Below are 26044 nucleotides of genomic sequence, written 5' to 3' on the forward strand. Positions count from 1 at the left end.
TTATTAAACATTCGACAAAAAAACTTTTTTTTTCTGAAAAATCTATTAACTTTCCACCAGTATGATATAGTATTTTGTTACATATAATATGAGCTATTCGCTCTGAAAATCTCCAAGGCTACTTCAGTTCCATTCTGTATAAGAACATTATCGCTTACCCCAAGCGAGCTAAGCTATCTTGCGAGTGAAAGTGTAGCGAGAGAGGGAAGCTTCCCAGTCCACTTTTTTTCCCTTACGAGCAGCTTGGTTTCATCAGATATCGAATGGCCTATACTTGTAGCATTTCGATAAATAGAGCTTAGGGATTTGTTTCCGCATTTATTGTTCCCTTAGAATTTTTAAGAGATTCTTTAACGAAATATACAATATATTCTTTATATGAAGTATTTCGGTAACATTATTAACAATAAATTTTAAAATTTGACACTCAAATAAAATGCGACAATTAATAATTTCGTTTGCACGTAGAAACGCAACTCATGAGTGCGCACAGAATGTTCGGGTGAAAATGTTACAAACTCTGGGGACTTTTCGAAATGTTAAAGGAAACAGGTTTTTCTGATAAGCCCATATTCATCGATGTTTCTATACCTATCTATTTCCATGAAAGTGCCGCACCTCTCGCACCACAACCAATGTTATCCTGAGTGGTGGATCTGAACGGGAGGTTCTCAGTGAAAGTTCCCTCTGCCGTTTCATAATCAGGGAATCAACCTGCTCCAGCAATTTTATTCTTCTACCAATTTTTAGGGAGAGATAAATAATATGGCTGCTGCAAACCAAGGAACTTCCGGCGAATTTAAACCGAAATAAATATCGGCTGTCTCCAAAAGATATTTATACAGTTACTTATTCATATTTTCCTATAGCTGCTTTCTATCTCATTAGTTGATAGGGAATAGTAACGTCGCCCTGCGATTCTACATCTTCGTGATATTACTTCCTGTGAAATTTTCCCACAGTTTGTCTTCTTAAAGTCTCTATCCATGACATCATCTGAAATACAGAACATACACCTTATTAATAAGGGTAGGCTGCACGGGGATGGTTGTCACTTGAGAAAACCAACCCGGATGATGCATTCAACCCTATCACGCCATTTTAGAATTCTATTATTTTAGCTTGCCCTTCTAGGCTAAAGTTAAAAGTAATGACAACATATTCGTTACTAACCACATTTATTGATAACATTAAAAAAAAACTTTGTGAACTTCACTGTTTAAGATCTAGAAGAAATAAACTTACTTACTTACTTACAAATAGCTCTCAAGGAACTCGCAGGTTCATTGCCGCCCTCACATAAGCCCGCCATTGGTCCCTATTCTGTGGAAGATTAATCTCTATTATCATATCCCACCGCCCTCAAATCCATTTTAATATTATCCTCTTATCTACGTCTCGGCCTCCCCAAAGTTTTTTTTCTCCCTCCAGCCTCTCAACTAACACTCTGTATACATTTCTGGATTCGCCCTTGCGTGCTACATGCCCTGCCTATCTCAAACGTCTGGATTTAATGTTCCTAATTATGTCAGGTGAAGAATACAATGCGTGCAGTTCTGCGTTGTGTAACTTTCTCCATTTTCCTTTAACTTCATTCCTCTTAGCCCCAAATATTTTCCTAAGAAAATTATTTTCAAACACTCTTAATCTCTGTTCCTCTCTCAAAGTGAGAGTCCAAGTTTACAAATTAGAATTATAGGAATGTAATATGCAAAAAGAACATACCGGTACGGGGTGAGTTTAGGGAAATATTAAATCAACCAGGTATGTTCTTCATAATTTATTAAGTTACAGAGCTATTCATTTTATTTCCATGTTCATGTCAGAACATTATAATGATTTTATTACACAGAACATTAATACAAATTTGTCTGACCAAAAATATGGATTACCCAACAAATTTAATTTATACAGATTTTAGTGTTTTTCCTATTGAAGAAATTTATAAAACTATCACAGAAATCAAATAAAACATAAATCTAATTGACATTAATATCGTACTCGAAGACAAAAGTCTACTTTCCCATTAATTGAGTCTAAATGTCATACAAGTGCAACTCTTAAACATGGTGCTAGTTTCGGCTCAAGACTTTATAAAAAAATTAGAAACAATTTTACAAATTTGAAATATTTTAAAATCGAAGCTTTTAAAAAAGAAATTTGTAAAATTATCCATGATATATAATATTAACAAATGTATTTTTTTACCTTTTATTTCTGTCGACTATATTCATGTTTTTATTGAATATCTCTGGCTTCTGTCGGATTGTCAATTTATATTAATTGTGTATTTTTCTCTCTTTTTCTCCTTTTTTATTCTTGTGCTTGTGTGTTATTTATTAGTTTGAATTAAATTACTTATTGTGTTTAGTAAACTGTCCTTGTAAATTTTATGTTATATTATTGGCTAAGACCACACCCTACACGAGCATGGTTCTTACGGTAGTGGCTAGAAACATTTTTGTTTTATAAATGTAATTTGTACTCACTAGCTAGATAGGTAAATAAATAAAAAAATAAAAAAATAATCTGCTCTAGCCGTAAATTGCAACACTAGTTGATGATTGATTCCGAAATTCGGAAATGCGGAGAAGTGACCGATACTATAATAAAAATTCGAACTCTCCGAACGAATTTTTTCCGATAAGTGAGCGCCTACCTTTACTCTCACCTCTCTATGTTCAGGGAACATTGAGATTGTATCGCTGGCCACCACCTGAAGGATCTGTGATGGTGACCAGCTCGGGGCTGGACGTAGAGCAGGGCGGAGTCCTTCAGGACCTGCGAGCCAATGATTCCTTGAGGATTGTCGTCAGGATATACGTGATAAGTGGAATTGGACTTCATTCTAAGGACATATCAGGAAAATCTGACCCTTACATCTTAATCAAAATTGGATCTCGCACGATCAGCGATCGAGAGAACTACATACCACGACAGCTGAATCCAGTGTTTGGCAGGTACGAGTATTACTTATTAGCAGACAGCGGATTTTCGGTCCCGATACTGAACGTTAGGTTACGTCGGTTGTAAGGAAGTCATTGAACTCATTGCTACGCTCCCTCCGTAAGCCAAGAAGTGACGTCTTGTTGCTGTGTAGGAACCGAAAATCCACTGTCTGCTCGTTAAATATAATTATTCTGCCTATATCTGTTTTTGGTCTTAACTGTACAGTAGTGGCAAAAAAACCAGACCGACCCTTGTAGCTGATTTCAGAGCCTTGTTAACTCCAGAGCATGATAAACTGGTAACTAAGAATTTCGTGGTTCGAATACTGCCTGGGATGGAAACTTTTTTTTGTTCCTTATTCAATTTATTCCTAATACTTTTCGATTGCTGGTAAAATTCATGTTCTGAGAATAATAAGTTAATTAAGTAGTAAAATATCGCTGCAATCGAAAAGTATTGGGAATAAATTTGAATAAGGAACAAAAAAAAAGTTTCCTTCGCAGGCAGGATTCGAACCACGAAAGTCTTAGTTACCAGTCTATCGTGCTCTGGAGTGAACAAGGCTTTGAAATCAGCTACAATGGTCGGTCCAGTTTTTTTGCCACTACTGTACATTTTGTCTGTTTGTCATGAAGATGCATGTCCCAACCTTCTAACTTTGTATATTTTGAACAGGGAATAGAATTCTTTGGGCTTACTAAGTATTAAAGGTCATATTCTGAGATGCTACATATTTATTTAGCTCTGCGCATTTAGGTCACTTAATTCACTTAATATTACTTTTTAAGTATGTATGTTACTGTAGTACTCATTTAGATCTATGCTTGTCGCCTTACACTTCACCAGTATAGTAGATTTTCTAGTCCATTTCTCTGATTCCTAACGTTTGTCTTAAGCAGAAATATAATACATTCCAGTTGTCTTTTTCCAGAGATGTAATTTTTCTCCTTATTTCTTCGATTAGGTATGTATGATTTGTGCGGATCTTGAGTGAATCCCTAAAAAATACCACTGAGTATATAGGCGTCTTACTTCTTAGCAGACGTCAAGCTGGGTGGCGCAGTCGATATAGTGCTGACCTTCTGTAGTTAGATGCCAGTCTAGATCGATGGCATTTAAGTGTACTTAAATGCGACAGGTTCATGTCGGTAGATTTACTGTGAGACAAAATTCCTGTACACCTGTATCCTCATTTTTCTCCTTATAGCTCCTTGTTCTCATTGCATCCCTCTTCATATTTTTGTTGTCACCTTGTTCTCCGCATCCACACGTAGTTCTGCGCAAATATATGCAACATAGTAAAGCTATGCATCTGATGAAAATTTGTCAGTTATTTAACAACCCTATATCAACCAGTAGGTTATTGAGTCTCGACGGAATTTGTGATAGCGAAATGATATTTGACGAAATGAGGCCAAGGATTCGCCATTAATTTATCTGACATTTATCTTATAGTTTGAGAAAAACACGGAAAAACCCAGCAAGTATTGAGACTGAAAGGGAGTCGAACCCACACCCGAGCGCAACTGCGAGAAAGCATAACTACGCCAGTGGCTGAGTTCTTTTGTAATTAGTGTATGTAATGGTTGGAGGGAAAGTGCAATAATTGTTTTAATTGAAGGTAGAATTCATACTAGAATGATTCCATCAGAAGATTAATCACACAAAAGAATTCGAGGTTAGAGTGATGCTTCGCCACACCCTGTGAGTTCAAATAAGTGACTGACATATGGTCGCATTATCACACTAGATGCACGCAACATTACGAACAGTAATTCTAACATATGCCAGTCCCAAGTTTTAAATTCTGTGCGTGAAAATTAGCATATATGTAACTTTACATTCAGATGCCTATTTTCATAATATTTTACCTGCATTATTAGGCTAAGAGCAAAATAATTTACTTTATTTCATAGTAAATTTTTGTACAGTAAGTCGTTATTTCCGTTAATATTTGAGAAATAACTAAGGAAATAAAATAAGTACGTAAATTAAATTGTTTGCCGTAATATTCTACCCTATTATCTCCTGGCCTAGTTGCTTCATGAGTGATGCCTTGTTGGTGTCACTTGTGGGATCCAGACCTGTCTTTGTACAGTTGACATAACAACAACGACAACCGTAATACTCTTGTCAGTTCCTTTTCATGTTACAAAAACAATTGCAGAGTCCACTGCAAGAATGATTGATGCCACTTCCTTGTCGAAAATGAACCAAGACTGTCAATGCATAGCTTAAGACATATAGAATGTACATAGAGAGTTATATGGCATTAATACTGATAGTCATTGTCCAGTAATGATCGGAAAATCACAGTTAAGCTTTGAGCGCTAAGCATTTCAAACTTTCAATTGCTTCTCCTGCAAAATGTATTCCAAATGACATCCATCATGGACTCAATTACAATAATTTTATTGTTAAATGCTTTTAACCAGGGACCATCATCGCCACTGTGTGTAGGTGAGGAGGCAAGACCTGGCATGTGAGCTGTACAGCTGATGCATTTTGTCAAGACACTCGCGATGTGCAGTCGGGAACAACGTTTCTGTGGAGAGGGCAGGTATAGAAGGAAAGGTCGGACGTGTGTCTACCGATTTCAAGGCAAAGACAAACCCATTCCCCTATAATTCGTAAGTAGACTCATCCGATCTCGTGTGAAGCTCTGTAGGAAGAATTATTTATTAGGTTATTTTACGACGCTGTATCAACATCTCAGGTTATTTAGCGTCTGAATGAGATGAAGGTGATAATGCCGGTGAAATGAGTCCGGAGTTCAGCACCGAAAGTTACCCAGCATTTGCTCGTATTGGGTTGAGGGAAAACCCCGGAAAGAGCCTCAACCAGATAACTTTCCCCGACCGGGATTCGAACCCGGGCCACCTGGTTTCGCGGCCAGACGCGCTGACCGTTACTCCAGAGGTGTAGACCGTAGGAAGAGTGGGGGAGTGTCTGGACATATTGCCTGCGCTATACGAGAAGGGAAAGAATGAGCTATTTGAAAGAGAGCTTCTTTCATGATGGTTAATAAAATACGAATCTACTGAAACGGAAGTTCATCTCAGACTAAAACTTATCTTCTTCCTCCAAACTCATTAGTGCAGGCGTTCCTCAACCTGGTGCTCTTGTCATGCGAATAAAAAAGTGCTCGCGAGCACGAACGCTCCTGAGGTTCTTTTTCCAATTAAACTTTAAGGCAAGCAGATGAGCACTGTAAAGCATCCTATGTTCTTGTTCAAGAGTATTGTTTCATTCTACCCCAAAGATGGATCACGTGTCCATGGTATAATAAGCTCAAATTTTTGCATTGAACTACCAGAGGAAAATAAAGGCAAAGTACTTGTATCTATTTTATATTCTGCATATATCGAAATGTTCTTTTGTTCTAACTTGTTTTTTTGTACTCCAGATACTTCGAGATGGAAGCAATGTTACCAATTGAACACATGTTAACAATACGTGTCATGGACTACGATGTCGCAAGCTCTGATGACTTGATAGGCGAAACAAAGATCGACCTAGAAGATAGATTCTACAGTAAACATCGGGCTACCTGTGGTCTTGCTCGAATGTTTGATGTGTAAGTCGAACTTACTTACTTACTTACTTACTTACTTACTTACTTACTTACTTACTTTCTTACTGGCTTTTAAGGAACCCGTAGGTTCATTGCCGCCCTCACATAAGCCCGCCATTGGTCCCTATCCGTGTAAGTCGAACTTCCAATACATATTGTATTTATTCATTTATATATTTATTTATATATATATATATTTATATATTTATTTATTTCTGTACTCATTTATTTACTTATTTACTTATTTATTTATTTATTTATTTATCTATCTATTTATCTATCTATTTATCTGTCTATTTATCTATCTATTTATCTATCTATTTATTTACTTATTTATTTATTTTTATTTGTTTGTTTGTTATTTATTATTTATTTATTTATTTACGTCATAAACATCCAATGCAATAAGAACTCCTGTGGTCAGGAGAAGCTCACGAGACACCGATAGCACAAAATCATCATCATCATCCTCATCATCATCATCATCATCATCATCATCATCATCATTCATGGCTCTACAGCCCAAAGTGGGCCTTTGCCTCCTGCAATGTCCTCTTCTATGCTGCTCTATCCTTCACCAACTGTAGCCATCCAGTAATTCCGCACCTACTCATGTCTTCCTGAACTGAATCCCACCATCCATTCTTCGGTCTTCCTCTCCTCCTTCTCCCTTCTGGTTGACTGTGGAATATCTGATAAACCTTCTTTTCGATAGCACAAAATACTGCCGATCAAATAACCACTTAGATAAGGAATATGTGAATACCAACTTATTAATCCTAAGTAAATGTTCGATATTGTTTCTTACGTAAATTTTATTGCTACCTGACTCTGATTAAGTTATTCAATCATTTAATATAACAGTCTTCATCACTTCTGTATTACACCTAACATCATTTTTCCATTCTTTTTTTTTTTTCATTGTATACATTTACGTCTTACTTTACTTCAATGGCCACCTAGTTTTATCTTGAATTCTTCAACATATCTGCTTTTGGACGTCCACTGTTCCTCCGTCCAATTCTTGGATATCACCATGTTGAAATATACGTCCATTCTTGACACCTGGCATTTTCAATATCACTTATGACCTTTTGAGCTTTTTTTGCCACAACATATCAGTCGCTTCTTCTTATTTCTTCTTTTTTGACCCTGCCTTTTCATGTTATTTATAATAGATTTTTTCCATGCTAGTTTAGATTTGTTTTTTTTTTTTGTCTTTTTTATTTTTATTTTTTTTTTTCATAAGAGACTAGGTTTGTGCTCCGTAAACGAGTACAAGTAAAATGTGACTATAGAAGATTAACTTTTGTGATACAATATCTGTCTTCTATGAAGCAGAATGAATAAGAAACTCCAGAATATTTGCACAGTGAAGAGATCTTTTTTTCGACATCCATGTTCACTTAGAAATGTTGTTTGTACAGAAGTGTATTGACGGCTAAGAAGTGACCTATGAATTTGCAAATGAATCAGAAAACTATTTTAAAAATCAATTTCTCTCATAGTATACAAACTTTTTGTGCAGTATGTTTCTGCTTTACAAGATGATCTATGCGAGAACAAAATATTAGTTTATTTTCCAATTTTGTGAACATAATAATAATAATAATAATAATAATAATAATAATAATAATAATAATAATAATAATAATAATAATAATAATAATAATAATAAAAATGTAGTTAAACTAATCTTTGTAGATACGAGATGTCACTTCTTAGCCATCAGTGTTTTACTTACAATTGGAATAATCTTCTTGGCCGTGGAGCTCGTTTCGCATTTGTTCAGTGGAGAGTCGGCGAACCTATTTTGGTTATACATGCTTAGAGAAACCACACACCAGACACTCCCACGTTGTTTGCTGTTCCATTATATTGAATCTAGCGACCCTACAGTGACAGTACTGTAATTAAACCGGATAAAGGCCTTGACCGCCTAATAGGTCTAGTTTTTTGCTTGAAAGTGTTAAGTTATTTTCTGTTCTTGGTCACAACATTTTCTTCCTTAATTTTTAATATAGGTCACCTTTATTTGGCATGGTTGTCGAAATTGTGGACTTGTTTCTGTCTGTTTGAGATTCTTGGTCTGGTAGCATATATACTATTGTTTGTGGGTGAAATTTGATATATTATGCTTCTTCAATGGTGACCTTCACTGATTTATGTGGACGTTTTGAACTCTCTGGTACAGTTTGGTAGACCATGTTCAATGTACATTGTAAATCTTTGTCTTCGGAAGTGGATTGTGTGGATAGATCCTCTTCTTCCCTCATTTTCAGGCCTACATTTCTTTTTAATTTGATGACTAATAATAATAATATAAATTTTACTTTGAATAAACTTATTAATAGTACTCCATGTTAAATTTCGTAAAATTTGAAAGTTATTATATAAGTACGTATTCACACGGTTCAATTTATTTCAGAGTTGGGTATAACCGGTGGAGAGATGTTTTAAAACCTTCTCAGATTTTGGAAGATTTGTGCAAGAAATATAATCTCAGTGGTCCAAAGTATTTTGATGATCGTGTTGTTATTGGTCCGCAAAAGAAGGGGGAAGAGAATTTCCATAAGAACTCTAGTAAGTTACAAGTGTTATTCTCTCCAAAAACATTAAAATATTAAGAACGATAAACGGGTATTGCAACTTTATTGTATTCGTAACATAAGTTCCTATAAATCAGAAAAATGTTACAAGATTATTTGTTGTGAACAGAAGGAGCTGTGTATCTTAACATGGAAGAAGCGTTGAATCACAAAGAGGAATTGGCATTGTACGCTCTGAGACGATGGCACGAAGTACCTCTTGTTGGCTGCCATTTGGTTCCAGAGCATATAGAGACGAGATCTTTATTCAACCCTAAGAAACCGGGACTCGAACAGGTACGCAATATGAGACTTCTTCGTAGCTTGTTTCTGGTATTTGTAGAATTAATTCATCTTCTCATTAGCCAAATATAAAATAATTAGTTATATAAATTATAGATCAGAGTAACTAGATTTGACTTCTCTGCCAAGAAAAAAATTTAGAATTTATGATTTATAAAAATGTTTTCAGTTATGTTTTCTCAATTTGTAATTATTTCCTTTGATATAATTGCATCATTCCTTCCAAAAACTTGCTCTTATATTTTTTGGTTTATTCATATATCATTAATACATTTATCCACTTTGATTATGTAATGTGGACCTTACATCACTAATAAAAATGTTGTAAATTTATTCATTACATAACTAGTTAGGTAATGATACTTCTATTACGCAAGTAGTTAGGTAATGATACTGCTATTACCTAACTGGTTGCGTAATGTGAACCATACATTATAAAAATTAACAACAAGTTGCAGAATTTGCAGCATTTTCAATATCCGAATCTTCGTTTTAACAGTGTTTGTTTATTTCTCCTAGTACTGCTGCTCTTCCGTTATAAACAAAAACCCATAGCATTCAAAACTAATAAAACAAATATAAACGAATCGCCTCTCGCAGGAAGAAAGTAATAATAATACAATGCCTTTCCAGAAACGACAAGTTTAAAACTAATAAAAATAATACAATTATTATTTTAATAATACAATTATTTTTATTAAATATTAATTTTTATCAAAGTGGATAAAACGTTGCACGATATACTTATAAATAATATCGTAACTTCATATTACAATACTCGACTGATTATCAAACTCGTATTGTAATATGAAATGTTATGATACCGGTACTCATATAGTAAATAACTCTACTTCTTTTATTACACTTATACGTACGTAAATACTATTTAGTTTAGTATTTTCTTTTTTTTGCACAGTTGGGAAATATGTGCTGTAGTCGTAAAAAAACCGGACCTACGGAATAATCAAAGTCCCCGAAATGAGCCTCTGAGCATGCCACGCACGCATTCACAAAATAGCGAGTAATCTATTGAAATTGTTGTAGTTTCGACTGCTGACGTAGCCCATTTCGAAAGCCATTAGAAAATAAACTGGTAAAATTCATGTTCTGGTTATAATAAGTTAATTAAGTAGTAAAATATCGCTGCAATCGAAAAGTATTGGGAATAAATTTGAATAAGGAAGAAAAAAAAGTTTCCTTCCCTGGCAGGACTCGAACCACGAAAGTCTTAGTTACCAGTCTATCGTGCTCTGGAGTGAACAAGGCTCTGAAATCAGCTACAAAGGGTCGGTCCGGTTTTTTTTTTTTTGCCACTACTGTACATACATATGTAGCTATTGAACTCAGTCATATGAGACAGGGCCTTTAAATACTCGTATGTGTAGTAACACTCGCGTTGTCTTGCTTTGTTTCTTGAATTTGAGGGAATTGTGCTAGATACAATTATTAAAATATTCAATGGCGGAATATACAACGTCATGATCAGTTAGTGTAACGTTAATAACGATTAAGTAAAAGAATGACAAATACCAGGCCTAAAGTTTTAATATATCGGTTTATTTCATGATTAAGGGAAAGCTGGAGATGTGGGTCGATATCTTTCCTCTGGGTGATCTTCCTCTGCCTCCTCCGATCGACATCTCAATCCGAAAGCCACAGGAGTACGAGCTGCGCGTTATCGTTTGGAACACTGAAGATGTTATCCTGCAGGAAGAAAACATCCTGTCGGGCGAGAGAATGTCAGACATTTACGTATCAGGGTAATGCTGCATTTATACTCTACTCGTTTAGTAACACTGGTTGAATTTGTATTAATGTGAATTCAATAACATACAGGGTGATTTACGAGGATTTACCGTCACTTAAAGAGCTTATTTCTGAAGATATTATAAGCAAAATATTTCATATAAACATTTGTCCTAATCTCAATATTTTCAAAGTTTCACTAATTTGAAGTTGTTTATAAAATATGAGGTAATTAGCCCGTGGAGTAGAAGTAGCTGAATTTAATTGAATTACTTATTAATAATAATTTTACAATTTTTATCTTGTACAATATTGTATGTATGCATGCAAGTAATGTAATGTTATATAGGGTGTCCCTAAAATAAGTTACTATTTTCATGAAAACGATATAGTTCATATTTATATTCATAAGACTATTGTACACTACAAACTCACTCATACACACTCATTGTTTCCTTTCGACATGTCGTCCATTGATGTCCCTGCACAATTCCCATCTGGACAAGGGCCGACAAACCTCCAACAGATTTCATTGAGCATATCAGAGACATATATATTATTTTAATGTACCGAAGTACATATGATATTTCCATGCAGATATTCTGCGTCATCATACGATGAAAGAGTAATGGAACGGAGAAAAATTCTCTCCGGCGCCGGGATTTGAACCCGGGTTTTCAGCTCTACGTGCTGATGCTTTATCCACTAAGCCACACCGGATACCCATCCCGGCGTCGGACTGAATCGTCTCAGGGAACCCAAGAGTTTAAACTGAGACGATTCAGTCCGACGCCGGGATGGGTATCCGGTGTGGCTTTGTGGGTAAAGTATCAGCACGTAGAGGTGAAAACCCGGGTTCAAATCCCGGAGTCAGAGAGAATTTTTCTCCGTTCCATTACTCTTTCATCGTATATCAGAGACAGTCAAAAGACCAATGTGTGGTTGGGAATCACGCAGACAAAGATCTATGGACCATTTTTTTTTTCAGAGAGAATATCATTACTGGTGCTTGTTACTTGGATATGCTGACAGAGTTTCTGCAGCCACAATTGGAACAAGATGGTATCGTAGACACTGTTGTTTACCATCAAGACGGGGCTCCATTGCCATTCTGCGACAATTGTTAGGGACTCCTTGAATGAAGTGTTTCCCAACCGGTGGAGAGGCAGCAAGATCCCCAGACCTTACCCCATTAGACTTTTTTGTATGATGATTTGTTAAATCCAAGGTCTATACAAGAAAAGTGTCTAACGTTGATGAACCGAAACAAAGAATTCGTGATGCAGTGTCACTAATCACACCACAGTTTCTGCGAAATGCATTCCGTGAAACCGTGTCCAGATGGGAATTGTGCAGGGACATCAATGGGCGATATGCCGAAAGGAACCAATGAGTGTGTATGAGTGAGATTGTAATGAACAATCGCCTTTTGAATACAAATATCATGAACTATGTCGTTTTCATGAAAATAGTTATTTTATGGACACTCTGTATAGGCCTATGTTATGTTATGTTATGTTATGTTTTGCGTGTGTGTGTTTTTTGTGTATGTATGCATATTTGTGTATCTTCTGCTTCTTCTGCCTGGTAAAGTTTAGGCCTTTAGACCTGTTCCGAAGCTAACAGTTGATCTGTGCAGTGTAATAATATGAATGTTAAACACCCAGAAACACTTGTGTTGATGAAATAGAAGAGTAGAAAAATCACTATCTGTATTTTAGGTATTTGACAAAGAACTTATGACGAATGATGGTGAAAGTAGCCGCAAAATGTTAACTTTATACGAGTATCTTCTTTTGTAACTTTGCATAGGAGTCTGCTGGGCAAAGACGATACCCAATACACAGATGTACATTACCGCTCTCTGACGGGAGAGGGCAACTTCAACTGGCGATTCGTGTTCCGGTTCAACTATTTGCCGATGGAGAAGAAGCTCGTAATCTTGAAGAAGGAATCTCTCATTTCTTCCGAGGTCACAGAACACAAGATGCCGTGCAATCTCAAGCTGCAGGTCTGGGACAACGACAAGTTCTCTAGCGACGACTTTCTGGGTAATAACAATTACTAATAGAATTATTACATTACATTTACAGATTTGACTTCTCATTCAAATTTCAATGCACGTAATTGGTGGACCTATATCAGACTTTCCATTTGTTAACATTGTGAGAAGTGTAGAGACTGTTAGCTTTTATATGAAAAGTTATGACATTCGCACATAGAAATTTTATTCCTGACATGAGACTATCAGTAGCGGCTGATTGGCTGAGGCAAGTGAGGCCGGACCTCAGGCACTTGGCTTCCTTAAAATCAAATTTTCTATTTTCACTCGTATATAACTTACTATATGATAGGCTATTAGTTTTTTAATCAATAAAAACATGTAATTGCATGAAGTTCCGCGGTCTACTTATCACGTATGAAAACCCAATAGAGAGTTCTTACAAAATGGCCAGTTCTTTAACCCCACATGTTAACATGGAAAACATCACCAATAACAACAGCAACAAAAAGCAACGAAATTGCAAGTAGAAATATCGCATCAATAATGGCACTAACAACAAAAATTTTCTAGCCCCTTCTTCTTTTGTTTTTCTTTAACTTGGTTATTTAACGGCGCTGTACCAACTACTAGGTTATTTAGCGTCGATGGGATTGGTGAATGCGAGATAGTATTTGGCGAGATGAGATCGAGGATTCGCCATAGATTACCTGACATTCACATTACGGTTGGGAAAACCTTGGAAAAAACCCAACCAGTAATCACTCCAACCGGAGATCGATCCCGTTCCCGAGCGCAACTCCGGATCGGCAGACAAGCGCTTTAGCCGAGTGAGCTACACCGGTGCTAGCCCCTTCTTAAAGAGAGAGCTAAAAATAAATTAAGATCTCAAAGAAACAAAAATTAAACAAGAAGAAAAGGAAGAGTAGACGTCAAATATATACCCAGGTGTACTATCAGTAATTCTTTCTTTCCTTTAGAACATGAAATAGAAGAAGAACACATGTATGAAAACATAAACCTATCCGACATGAAAAGAGACTGGCTTCAGTTGCTGATATTCGCAAACAATTGTTTTAAAATTATTCATCCTCTTTACCGTAATTCAAGAGGAACATTATTTTGTTCTATATTAACTATTCACTCTTTGACTAATATCTTCCTCTTTTGTAGTTCGGTAGCTTACAGTGCGTATACTAACTGGCTCCGCAGGAGAAGTGGCAAGCAAAACGCGGAGACTCGAGAAGTTGTGTTGCTGTCGTGGAGGTAGAGTCAATGACCTTGGCCGCATTGAATGGCGTAGGGTGGGAGGGATGCGGGAGAGGAGATGTAATATTGCTACGTGTTCCAACCAGGCGCTACACAGTACCAACACAGTCTAGTATATACAGTCACGAAGCTCAATACGTAGGGAATATGCATCCATAGATAGTTGCTAACCACTAGGATCACTACTTTCGCCTCATAACAGACAATGCGAAGTAGTATCGGCACAGTCTATTGTTCCTAGTACCCTCCACAACTCAAGCTTCGTGACTGTATGTACTAGACTGTGGTACCAACTTAAAATCGCTGTCGGGTCGAATACGAACAAAATCACAAAATGAACTGAAACAATACAGATATGAGAAGCTGCAGCTGTAAAAGTATCTCCCTTCTGTGTGAACAAGCACGCAACTTTGCCATCTCTACATGTTGCACAACACGAAAATTGATACGCACCACGCTACTGTTTGTTTTTGTCTGAATACAACTTTTTTTTTTTTTCAAATTTAATGAAATGAGCCCCAACCCCGCTCATTTCAGTCTCAGGCAGACCACAATTTTACCGAGTCCTTATTTTATTTAGTGTTGTGAAGATGTCTGTTTTTTATTATCAATTTTTATTTGTTAAAACTATTTGTTTATTAATTTGCAACTTTATATGATTATTTATTCATTTAATTTATTTATATTTATGAATTTGTTTGTTTAGTTATGTATGTCCTAGTTTTAATTAAGTAATAGATTTATCTGTTTATTTATCTGCTTATACATTATTCATTTAACCATTTACTTATTTATTTATTTATTTGTTGATTCATTCATGTGACACTTTTTTTTAAATAAGATTGTTTTCAATTTTTTTTTCAGATATTTACCATCACAATATCAAAGAATACAATGCATTAATTAACAACACAAAACAGAAAAATGAACCATAGAACAATCTATCTTTTCTAATTACTTAAAGTACTGTATGATAGATTATAACTTACTAAGGATGAAGTTATTATACTATCATTGATAAATAGAAAACAAGGTTGTTTTATCAGACTAATTCAAATAATTGAAAATTACATCATTTAAGTAGTGACATTGGTTACTAGGTGAAATATGGCACATTTTATTACCAGATTAAATAAGGTAAATTCTTGTCACAAATCTTAAACAAATATCCTACACACTCATAGAAGATGGTATGCACCTCATACTAAAAGGAAGAAGATTACATTTCGGAAAAGAAACAGTGATGACAGGGTCATTAATTAAATTGAACACTTCGTTTATAACATTTATGTAATAAAGGATTGTAAACACAAATAGGTTAACTGAGCATGATGTGTTCAAATTATTTTACCTTACTCATATATAATTCAATAAATTGCCATAAAGTTTTTTCCCGTGTTTCTTATTATAGGCTTTGTACCTCGAACGTTTTAGGATTTCCATAAATTCTTCCATTTCCATTTCCCTGTTGTAGTCCATTATTAGGAATACTACATTGCTAATGATCCAAATTACAGCATTTTGTTTTTGAGATGGTACAAAATGAAAGTCAGGTTGCGTAATCATGCTAGGTTATATAGATGTACGGTGTGTTAAGCCATATACTTATTATATGTTGGATTTTGTACCAAATTTCCTTAACTTTGTTACATTCAGTTAGACGATGGGTGACAGTATCTGTCTGGGCACATGTAGAGCATAGTATAGTTTGAGATCTTTTTATTTTATATAGTCGGAGGTTCGTTGGATATATATCATGAACAGCTTTAAACCAAGATGTTTTTAATTTTGCAGGTATCAATTTATTTGTAATGTTGGTCCACACTCTATTCCAATTAACCTGGGGGTAGTAAGTCATTATTCTCATAGGTTTATCGAACGGGGAAGCGTTACAGACCATTTCAAGATACAATTGGTATATTAACCTTGTTGGTATTTGGTTACCATAGTTTGCAAGTTGTAGACTATTAATACTTTTCAGTATTTGATGTACATAATCAAAGTCTGTAGCATTTTTGGTACCTGACTGAAGGACGTTTTGGAAAAATACTTCTCGCACTTTTGCAGCTGAAACACAACAAATATGCAGTAAGAATACCTGTGTGTGGCCGTTATTTAACCGTAAACATTACCTGTAGTGGATAAGGTTATAAAGTTACTTTGAAAATATTTTAATAGTTTTTTTTCACTTAAAACCCAGCCAGAGAGTTCGTTATCCAAATTGTAATTCAATATAAATAATTTTCCATCCGAAGCTATAGGTATCTTTTAAAGACAACATTATAGCAATAGAAAACTACTGAATTTTAGAACAAACACTTGAAAGCATACATTTTGTTTAGGTTTCCTGACATTGGAATTACCCAGCATGCCCCGCGGAGCTCGTACTGCCAAGAATTGCACTCTTGATATCATGTCGAAGAAAAATTCCATAATCAATCTCTTCAAGATCCGACGGACCAAAGGCTGGTGGCCCTTCCAGAATCAGCCACCAGAGGGCGGAACACCAATTCTCACGGTAATTATGTACCTAATTCTCTGTTTTTACTTTGTCAACAAGAACATGTAGGCCTACAGCCTGCTCATGTCACAAGTTCGGACGTCGTCCGCATAGTACTGGTTATTTGTCTGTGGAAAATAAAATTACAATATTAAATTGTTGACATATTGGATGGTTGTGGTTTTGAGCGTTCGCTATCTTATTTATTTATAGACAGCTACAAAATGTTAGTACATAGTACAATGAAGTAAGATGTGTCTCACTGTATGTGTAAGTATTGCGTAAGTCTGCGAAAGAAAACATAACACCATTATTATTCGTCCGTATGGGTATTAACAAATCCAGATTGCATAGCTTATAATTTAATTCGAGTGAGAACGCTTACATACTGTACATTTATGCGAATAGTTTGACTCCAATAATATTTATATTTCTTTATGTTCCACTCAAGAAATAAATATATTCTATCCATAAGCTCTTAATTAGTTAAATGCAACATTCGAATTATATTTCAGACCATTTTTCGGTAATCAAGATATACTGTAATAATAAGCTGAATATTTTCAACGATTTCTCTCGATTATGACCCCGGAACAATAGATTTTCAAATTTACGCGAAATGATCAAAGGAAAATATAATTTGGCGTGGGAAAGCGAAACATTCAGGCATCTTTTTCGTATCTACTAAACATCGAAATGATAATGGCGATGGCAATAATAATAATAATAATAATCATCATCATCATCACAATAATCATAATCATCATGGGTAGTAGTAGTAGTAGTAGTACTAATATTAACAATAATAATAATAATAATAATAATAATAATAATAATAATAATATATTTCATAGATGTTTCCTCAATACTGAGCTTTTTTTCTGCCGAAAAATACAAATTAAATTAAAAAATACAAAATATTACGCATATATAATTAGGAAAAATTGTTCCTAAGAATACATTATTTTCCATCTCTAATTTCTCTAGAGTTCTCTGTCTGCAGCACATACTTCCCGGTTCCAGAGTTTTAGCATATTATATTGCACTTCGTTCATCTATACCTTCTATGGCCTGCCTTTTCTTCTTCTGCCATTTACCACCCATAGTAGTCAGTTTCGCCAATCGTACATAAATATACCCACTTTATAGAATTCACTTTATAGAATACCCCTCTGCTGATTGTTTAGGTGGAAACTATTGATATTGTCAATTATGAGAATAATTTTCCCCGACACTTTTTTTAACCCCAATAATGGTGCCACCTATTGAGAGCTAGCAGAACTATTTTAGATTTTGTCAATTTGTTATTATGTCTTATACCGTAGTTAGGAATTTCGCTTACACGATAAAAAAAAAAGTCATATGTCAGATATCTTTGAATACCAGTAGACTCAGGGATTATGTACTTGAATTTCATCTCCCTTGGTAAGTTGTAAGTCCTTCTTGGAATGTGATATTTAAGACAGCAGCTAATAATTTTATCAGTTTGATACTATCATATTTTGTTTCGAGGGAATATGTGGAAATCAGTAAAGGAATGGGGCATTGTTAAATGCGCACAGCGGCCAGGGAGAGTTCGTGTATGTTCACTAAGCAACCCTTTCATTGCGCACAGAATTGGATTGGAGAGTGCTTGAAAGGAGCACACATGTTTTCCTTTAGTCATTGCTATCGCAGAGCCAACTATTTTCATTTCCGATTAATTTTCTTTATGTAGTATATTACGCATAATATGTCTCTTATAATGGTAACTCTGCTTTATCAAGTCATGACTGAACGTACCTTCTCCCTTCGATATACTGTTGGTGGTCGAAGTGCATTGTGTTTTTAGTTGGTTGTATCTGGATGTAGTATTGAAGGTGGGGTCATGTAGAGTCAAAGGGGGTCACGCATTCGTGAAGAATATAAATTCCGTAAGTTTCGTTCAACTAAAAATGATCAGAGTTGGAGGTGTACAATGAAGAATTTGTAAAGCGCGTATTACTTTAGACCAGTCACTGTTAAGCAAGACGATTCTGGGCGCGGGCTATTTTTCCACTTCGTGGGCAGCAGGGGGCGGGCAAAATGGAGAAATAGTAGGGACTGGAAGTACAGTGTTTGCTGGTTTAGAAGCGTTGAGTAATCAATATCCAATAAATATTATTTCATTCTAGCTACAGTAGTTTTTATTTCGGTTAATATTACGACTATGAATGAAATGAGTGCAGGATGTTCCAAACGAAGGTCATCGATACCTACAGCTTTTAATTCTGAGTGGGAGGAGATGTTTATATTTACGGAAAATTCTTAATTTGTGATAATACAAGTCTACCTCATTTCTACAGAAATTTCCCTAATGCAAAATTTACGGGGCTGCACGGTCTTGCTAGTCGTATTCTATGTTTGAATCTATTTATTATTTATTTATTTATTCACTTATTTATTTATTCATTCATTCATTATTTATTTATTTACTTACTCACTTATTCACTCATTTAACTTATTCATTTGTTTATTTATTTATTTTTTATTTTTTTATTTATTCACTTATTCATTCATTTAGTTTCTATTCATTCACTTATTATTTATTTATTTACTCACTTATTCACTCATTTAAATTATTCACTTATTTATTTAATTATTTATTCATTTAGTTATTCATTCATTTATTCATTCATTATTTATTTATTTATTTACTCATTTATTCACTCATTTATTCACTTATTCATTTATTTATTTATTTATTTATTTATTTATTTATTTATTCATTTAGTTATTAAATTATTTATTTATTTATTTATTTATTTATCTATTTAGTTATTTATTCAGTTATTTGTTTATTTATTTATTATTCATTCATTCATTCATTCATTCATTCTAGTAGAGTTAAGGCCATGAGGCCTTCTCTTTCATACTACCAGAAGTGAAATTTATGTCTGTGAATAGTCGTTTTATCTTATGAAACTGAATAATCCTCACCTGAGAAGTCATTTCTCAGATTACAATCTCAAATGCGTAATCGGATTGCGCAGTGCCCAGTCCCTAACGCCTAACATTGAGAAACTAGTGCATAACAAAAGACCAAGAAAACCATAACTGCAAGCTAGTGCAGAATGAATGTTTCAATAATATAATGAATTATCACGATGTGTGTATTTTGAAAAGTGCACGCACGCACGCGAACACACACATACGCAGATCAGATGAGGTCTGAACAGGAGCGACAGGGTTTTCAGTATGCGCTGCTGACGCACTCTCGGCGGGGAACGGACAATGTACAATCGCGGTGATACAAGTTTTCGTAACGATTACGCAAGCATGCACGTGTTCGTCCTGGCTCGTGTCATGTTTGGTGAAACAGTCTCCAAGTGATGCTGAGTGGCACGATACATATTATACGGTGTTTTCTTGTGCATTTAAAGTGAAAATGTGAATAAGGTAAGCTGCATAATGACCAATGAAATGTTTTCAAGTGAAAAACGTGTAAAAGAAAAAGTTATTATCGGATTATAAACAATTTTAAGATATATGGACCATATGTAAAGACTAAAAAAAAGGGAACCCAAGAGGTGGAACTTAAACTGAGAGGATTCGATCCAATATCGGGATGGGAATTCGGTGTGGCTTAGTGGATAGAGCGTTAGTACGTAGAGCTGAAAACCCGGGTTCAAATCCCGATACCGAAGAGAATTTTTCTCTGTTCCATTCATTTCCATCATAAAAAAGGGGGATAATGCTGGGTTTGCGGTGAAAGACATCCTTGGGCAGAAAACTATGAATGAATGAATATTGAAATGTCTCAAAATAATTATTCATTTTAACTTTATTTCCTTATAGGGAAAACTAGAGGCAGAACTCCAGATTTTCACAGTTGAAGAAGCGGACAAGAATCCTGTTGGCTTAGGACGATCTGCTCCAGAATCTCTTCCACAACCAAAGTAAGTGTAATTGAAGATTTTCTAATAATTTTACTTATTTTGTAATGCGGACATCCTGTACAAACAGCGCAATGATAAGTCAAATACTCATAGTTTGATTGCTATCTTACGACCTGTTTCAATGTTTCAATTCATGGTAGAATATAAATAGAATAAGGACAAAAAGCAGAGAGATAATCATTATGATAGCTTATTTAGGTACTGTATAAAGAATGATATAACATCACAATGTTGTAACACTAACTCTGCCACATTAAATAAAACCATATATATTATTATTATTTTTATTAAACTTTGTTACTGTAACAAATACACGCCAAGAAACAGTAGACTTCAACGAATCATTTAGCTGCAAACTTAATACAGTTCGGTCATACTCCCTTTCTTTCGTCATTGTACAAAATTTGGAGAGTAAGTATCGTGTTTCTGAAAAATATCTATTTCGATATTATTAATATACGTTCTCGGCATCCTTGATAATGAAGAAACGGGTTTCCAAAACTATTGCCCTTAATTTATTTATATTAAGTATATGACAGTCAACTCAAAATCACATTTGCATATGGAATATAATAATTTGTAATAAAGTTCAGGGGACCGTTAAAAAAAAAGAAGTAGGCTAAAAAGTTGAAAATTTCCCGACATCGATTCTATTATCTTCATGATTTTATTTCACAAGACACAATTTAAGCACTATAAACACTGTAATTCGCATAACTAAAATCAATAGTAACCTAAGATGTTGATAAAGCGTCGTAAAATAACCTACCAAAATAAAAAAAAATAAAATCAATACTTAAAAAAAAATCAGATATTATTTAGGCCTACCTGAAAATTAGAAGACAATGTGTCGCAGTACCAAATTTTTTAAGCCACTTGTTGCCAATTGCCGTTTCTTTGTCTTGAGTCCAAGTCTAGGAGACCTGGTTCTGAATTGTTAGCAAAAAAAAAAAAAAAAAAAAAAAAACAACCTCGCTTTAACAACTTGTGATAATTGATTTGATTCCCATAGTCGGTTGAATATAGCAGGCAGCATTCTACAGCTTTTATTACGAAAATGTTGTTGTTGACCAATGCTAAGGATCTTGGATTTCTTCCATTCTCTTGCGGGTGTCTCAATAGTAGACTATTTGGCGAGCTGCGATGGTAAATCAGCATCTAGTTTCTTCATTGCTGGGCACTGTAGTAAATGTTCTTTATCCATGATGGAGTTCTGATTTCTACAGAGGGTGCACTGTGGATGTTGGTAGATATTAATTCGATGTAGATGAGATGCGAGACAATCATGTCCGGTTGTTAAGCGAAATTTAATAACAGTCATTGATTAAAGTTCTCGTTAACACTTTGTTAAAAACATAACATTTACTTTGTCATACGTTAAAAGTGTTGAAATGGTTAAAAAAGGTCTGTCGAAGGTTAATAACAGTAGTGCTGTTGATCGATCAAAATATTTAATCGATTAACTATTTGAATTTAATCGATTAATCGAGTTTTGATCGAGTTGAAAAAAATACTTTAATATACTGGAATACTGGAATACATAATTATTGTTAAATTGAACTTGTGTGCGGTTATAAGCATAAGTATTAAATTAATGTTGTATATCTGTATATATTTCATCGTTATATTACAAAACAACTATTTTAATTACTTACTAACACTTATTTATTATGAGGCGTATAATTTATTGTGTCAATTCCTTTGGGAATTTTTGAGACAAACATAAATAATAAAAAGTATGAAGACTCACCTAATTAATACTGCTTCAGCCATGATTTTAAACTTGTGAGTGCATTCACATGCTCCGAATTAAGTGCCGCTCTACGTTTAGTAACAATATTTCCTGCATCACCAAACACGAAAAAATTTTTTTTCTGTCAAGCACTTCTCCACGATCATTCTATTTAAATCCAAACGTTTCACCGAGTTTACCTCTCAAATTCTCATATGACATAATGGCGTTTACACTTTTCACAAACCACTTTTCTATTTATCAAACTAAACACAAAACCTTCATATACAAACTCAGTACAGAAACTGCAACTGCAAAACTACAGCGGTCGAAACAGAAATCTGGCCCCTATTGTAATCGAAATGCCAGATTTTAAAAAGAGAAGATGGTAGTTACGCTCTCACTTGCACACAATGTAGACATGGCTATTTTATAAGAGATAAGGGGGACGAATCCCAAAAAAGTATGTGTTTCATATGCTAGGAAAATGAGCTGACAACAAGGTGGAAGTTTTCTTGGAAAACCATAAAACTTAATAAGGATTTCGCATTGTGTTTGAACTTTCAATAGAGATAGACTAGGTCACTGTCCTCATATTTCCATCTCTTTCTGAAGTGTTTGTGCAAAGATTATCCCTACTCTAACTGGTTTACAGTTACAAAATAACAGTACTCTTGTGCAATTTCCGAGAGAGAAATATTGTCGAAATTTTTAGTATAAGTTTGTATCAACAAAATAATAATAAATATCATCTACAACCGATTAATTTTAATCTACTCGATTATCCGATTACATATTTTTGATCGATTAATCTTACAACAGAAATTGAACGATTAATCGATTAAATCTCACAACACTAAGTAACAGCCTTTTTTCGTGGTAAATCTGGGGTGTTATTACTATCTAGCAGAATGTTCCAAGGTTTGCCTTCGCTTTTCTTCAAGAATTTCCATCCGTACGGAAATGTCAAACTTGTACAAGCCTTCAGCCGACATCTGCAGTAGTCTGTACAGATTCAGAAACAAAATTTGTGCCACCTGAATTTTCCAAGTTCCAGTTATAAGTTACTGCGCATACGCAATGCTTACACATTCATATCACTAAAACTTACGGTTCACTCTGTTTATAGCTCCAGAAGTTGCCTCCTTTCTGAAACAAAACGACTGGGAGCTCAGCTCCATTTCCACTGTAACTTAGTACCAAATGCTCCGAATCACACCGTTCATGGACGAAAAGATCGGACATAATTTTTAACGTATGAAACAAGCAAAACATTAATTTCACCAAGAAGTGGAGCCACCCTTTTTTTGCAAGGAGGCCTTCAATTATACAGACTATGGTGCTTACTTTAGTTTTCTTCCTTGAAGGACGGAAGAATAGGAGGAGAACGGAAATACTTCTAGGAAGTTTTCTTCAAAGCCGTCTTTATCTCAAAATATCACTCGAACTGAGCAGAATTTTAACTCTGGTTTCTAGCGAGGAAAGCAGATATGGTCGTCAGCACTCGCTGAAATAGGTAAAGGGTATCAGTGCAAAGAAAATATGCTCCGTCGTGCGGAAGAGAGAGGTAGAAAGCAAAACCACCAGCAGCCAGGGATACACGCCAGTCCAATGTCTTAAGCGCGACTAAGAGACGCTAGTCCGAGGATGCATTGTGCTGATGAACGCTACTTTAACCATTCAGATAACGCTGAGGTTTTTGTATTCTTTAGGCTAACTGTCATGATTGAATAGATATGTAAATAAATTATTGATATTTTCTGTGATTTCGTAAATATTACGAATACTGTGGTCCTCCAAAACAAACGTTTGATTGGTTCAATTTTTATTTCAAATTATTCATCGAATGCTATCTTTTGTATGAAATCGAGAATTATTCATTTTTTGTAGGTTCTTCTGCGGGTACCAATATTCTACATGAAGGTCTGGTACAATAAAGCATGTCGAAATGGCTACCTATACTCAACACCTATCTAAATAAGGGGACACTTTTATTTGATTTAATTTCTTGTAAAAAATCGAGTAAATGTCACCTCAGTACAGAGCCTCTTCTGATCGCTGTCAACGACCAGACAAATTTTATAGATTTATCTCAATTCTCATATGGCAGCCAACCATAAAATGTTTAAAACACTCCATTTCCACTGTCTATGAATAAATAATATAACTCTTCTATGTCTCAGATTACAGAAACTCTCAAAATTATTTCTAAAACATATAATTGAATCGGGAGTAATTAGGCTCCTGCTATTATTTGTGGTACCTCACTGATGTACAGCATAACCATTTAAAGAATTTTCTCCAACTTTGAAATACGATAAATTAACGTGCTTTAATTAGAAACTTTAGTACAAACGTATTTATAATAAGCTCCTGCTTGTTCAGATGTGAAATGTAAACGTGTAACTTTCCGTCTGGAAATATAAAGCAGTGTAGACACACGAAAGGGACTGAACTGATAAATTTATATAAATAAGTACATCAACCGTATTCCCTATTATATGCTTGTTACTTTGACTTCAAATTAAATAAAATTACGGCAGAAGTGTGATCAAAAACAAATGAGAACATAGGAGGAGTCCATACCAATACGAGAAGGAGAAGGCTCAAGTTGTTCAATGAATAAAGTTTAAATTAACCAAACATAGTGCATGCACTAGTAGATAATGAGAAATGACAAATATATGAGCTTACAATTCCGCATTATCTGGAAAAATATCACGTCTAAAGGATTCATATCTACGGTATATCAGTTGGAGCTAGACTGCTAGAGGTACAATACCGAAACACCTGGTCAAGATTTGAAAACTTTGCCAACTAGACCTCCAGAATCTGAGAACCATAGTTCTGTTAGTCATTAAGGGATTGCTTCAAATTTATGAGTTATTGTTGTAAAATTTAAAATGATATTTTTGTTATTGTTTTGAGCACTTTTTTCAACTCTCGATTCTTTAGGTTAGTTATTTGTAAGTTTTAGTTTAAGATTTTAAAGATAATATATTGATTTTAATTGCTACTAAATTTTTTCAGAATACTTGTATGTATAATATGAAATTGTAGCTATTCCTTTATATATATATATATTGGGTGTTTACGAGGTGGTGTTACAAACTTTCAGGGATGATGGCGAAGGGCACATGTATCAATTTGAGATAAGGAACCATAGTCCGGAAATGATTGAGTCGAAAGTTATAGGCTAAGCAAAAATAGTTGTGTGGAAATGGAATTGTAATTTGGCACCACGTGCCCTCCTTCCCTTAACTCTTGGAACAGTCGTGGAAAAATGATATGGGCCGGATGTCTCCTACGTGGGTACTTGTCCCGATACAATCTGTGAGCTTCTCTACTATTCCCATTGACTCATCCGTATTCGAAAATCAGGTCTGCATATTCCGCTCTCTTGTACTCCTCCATTTCACTAGGCCTGATCGACTGGACACTGCAACTTGTACACATACACTGCT

At 34.9% G+C, this 26044-nt stretch overlaps 1 protein-coding gene across 1 annotated transcript in view; it reads left to right on the forward strand.

The window, feature by feature from the left end:
• Window positions 1-26044, forward strand: part of LOC138694981 (otoferlin-like) — an 89109-nt gene that overhangs the window by 60962 nt on the left and 2103 nt on the right. The window contains exons 23-30 of the mRNA XM_069819258.1: window positions 2686-2960; window positions 6356-6526; window positions 8952-9106; window positions 9272-9408; window positions 10987-11174; window positions 12973-13211; window positions 16774-16949; window positions 20748-20848. Of these exons, the coding sequence (XP_069675359.1) occupies window positions 2686-2960; window positions 6356-6526; window positions 8952-9106; window positions 9272-9408; window positions 10987-11174; window positions 12973-13211; window positions 16774-16949; window positions 20748-20848 (1442 nt within the window). The remainder of the gene's footprint in view (window positions 1-2685; window positions 2961-6355; window positions 6527-8951; window positions 9107-9271; window positions 9409-10986; window positions 11175-12972; window positions 13212-16773; window positions 16950-20747; window positions 20849-26044) is intronic.

This window comes from Periplaneta americana, chromosome 1 (genome assembly GCF_040183065.1).
Source record: "Periplaneta americana isolate PAMFEO1 chromosome 1, P.americana_PAMFEO1_priV1, whole genome shotgun sequence".
Taxonomy (NCBI): domain Eukaryota; kingdom Metazoa; phylum Arthropoda; class Insecta; order Blattodea; family Blattidae; genus Periplaneta; species Periplaneta americana.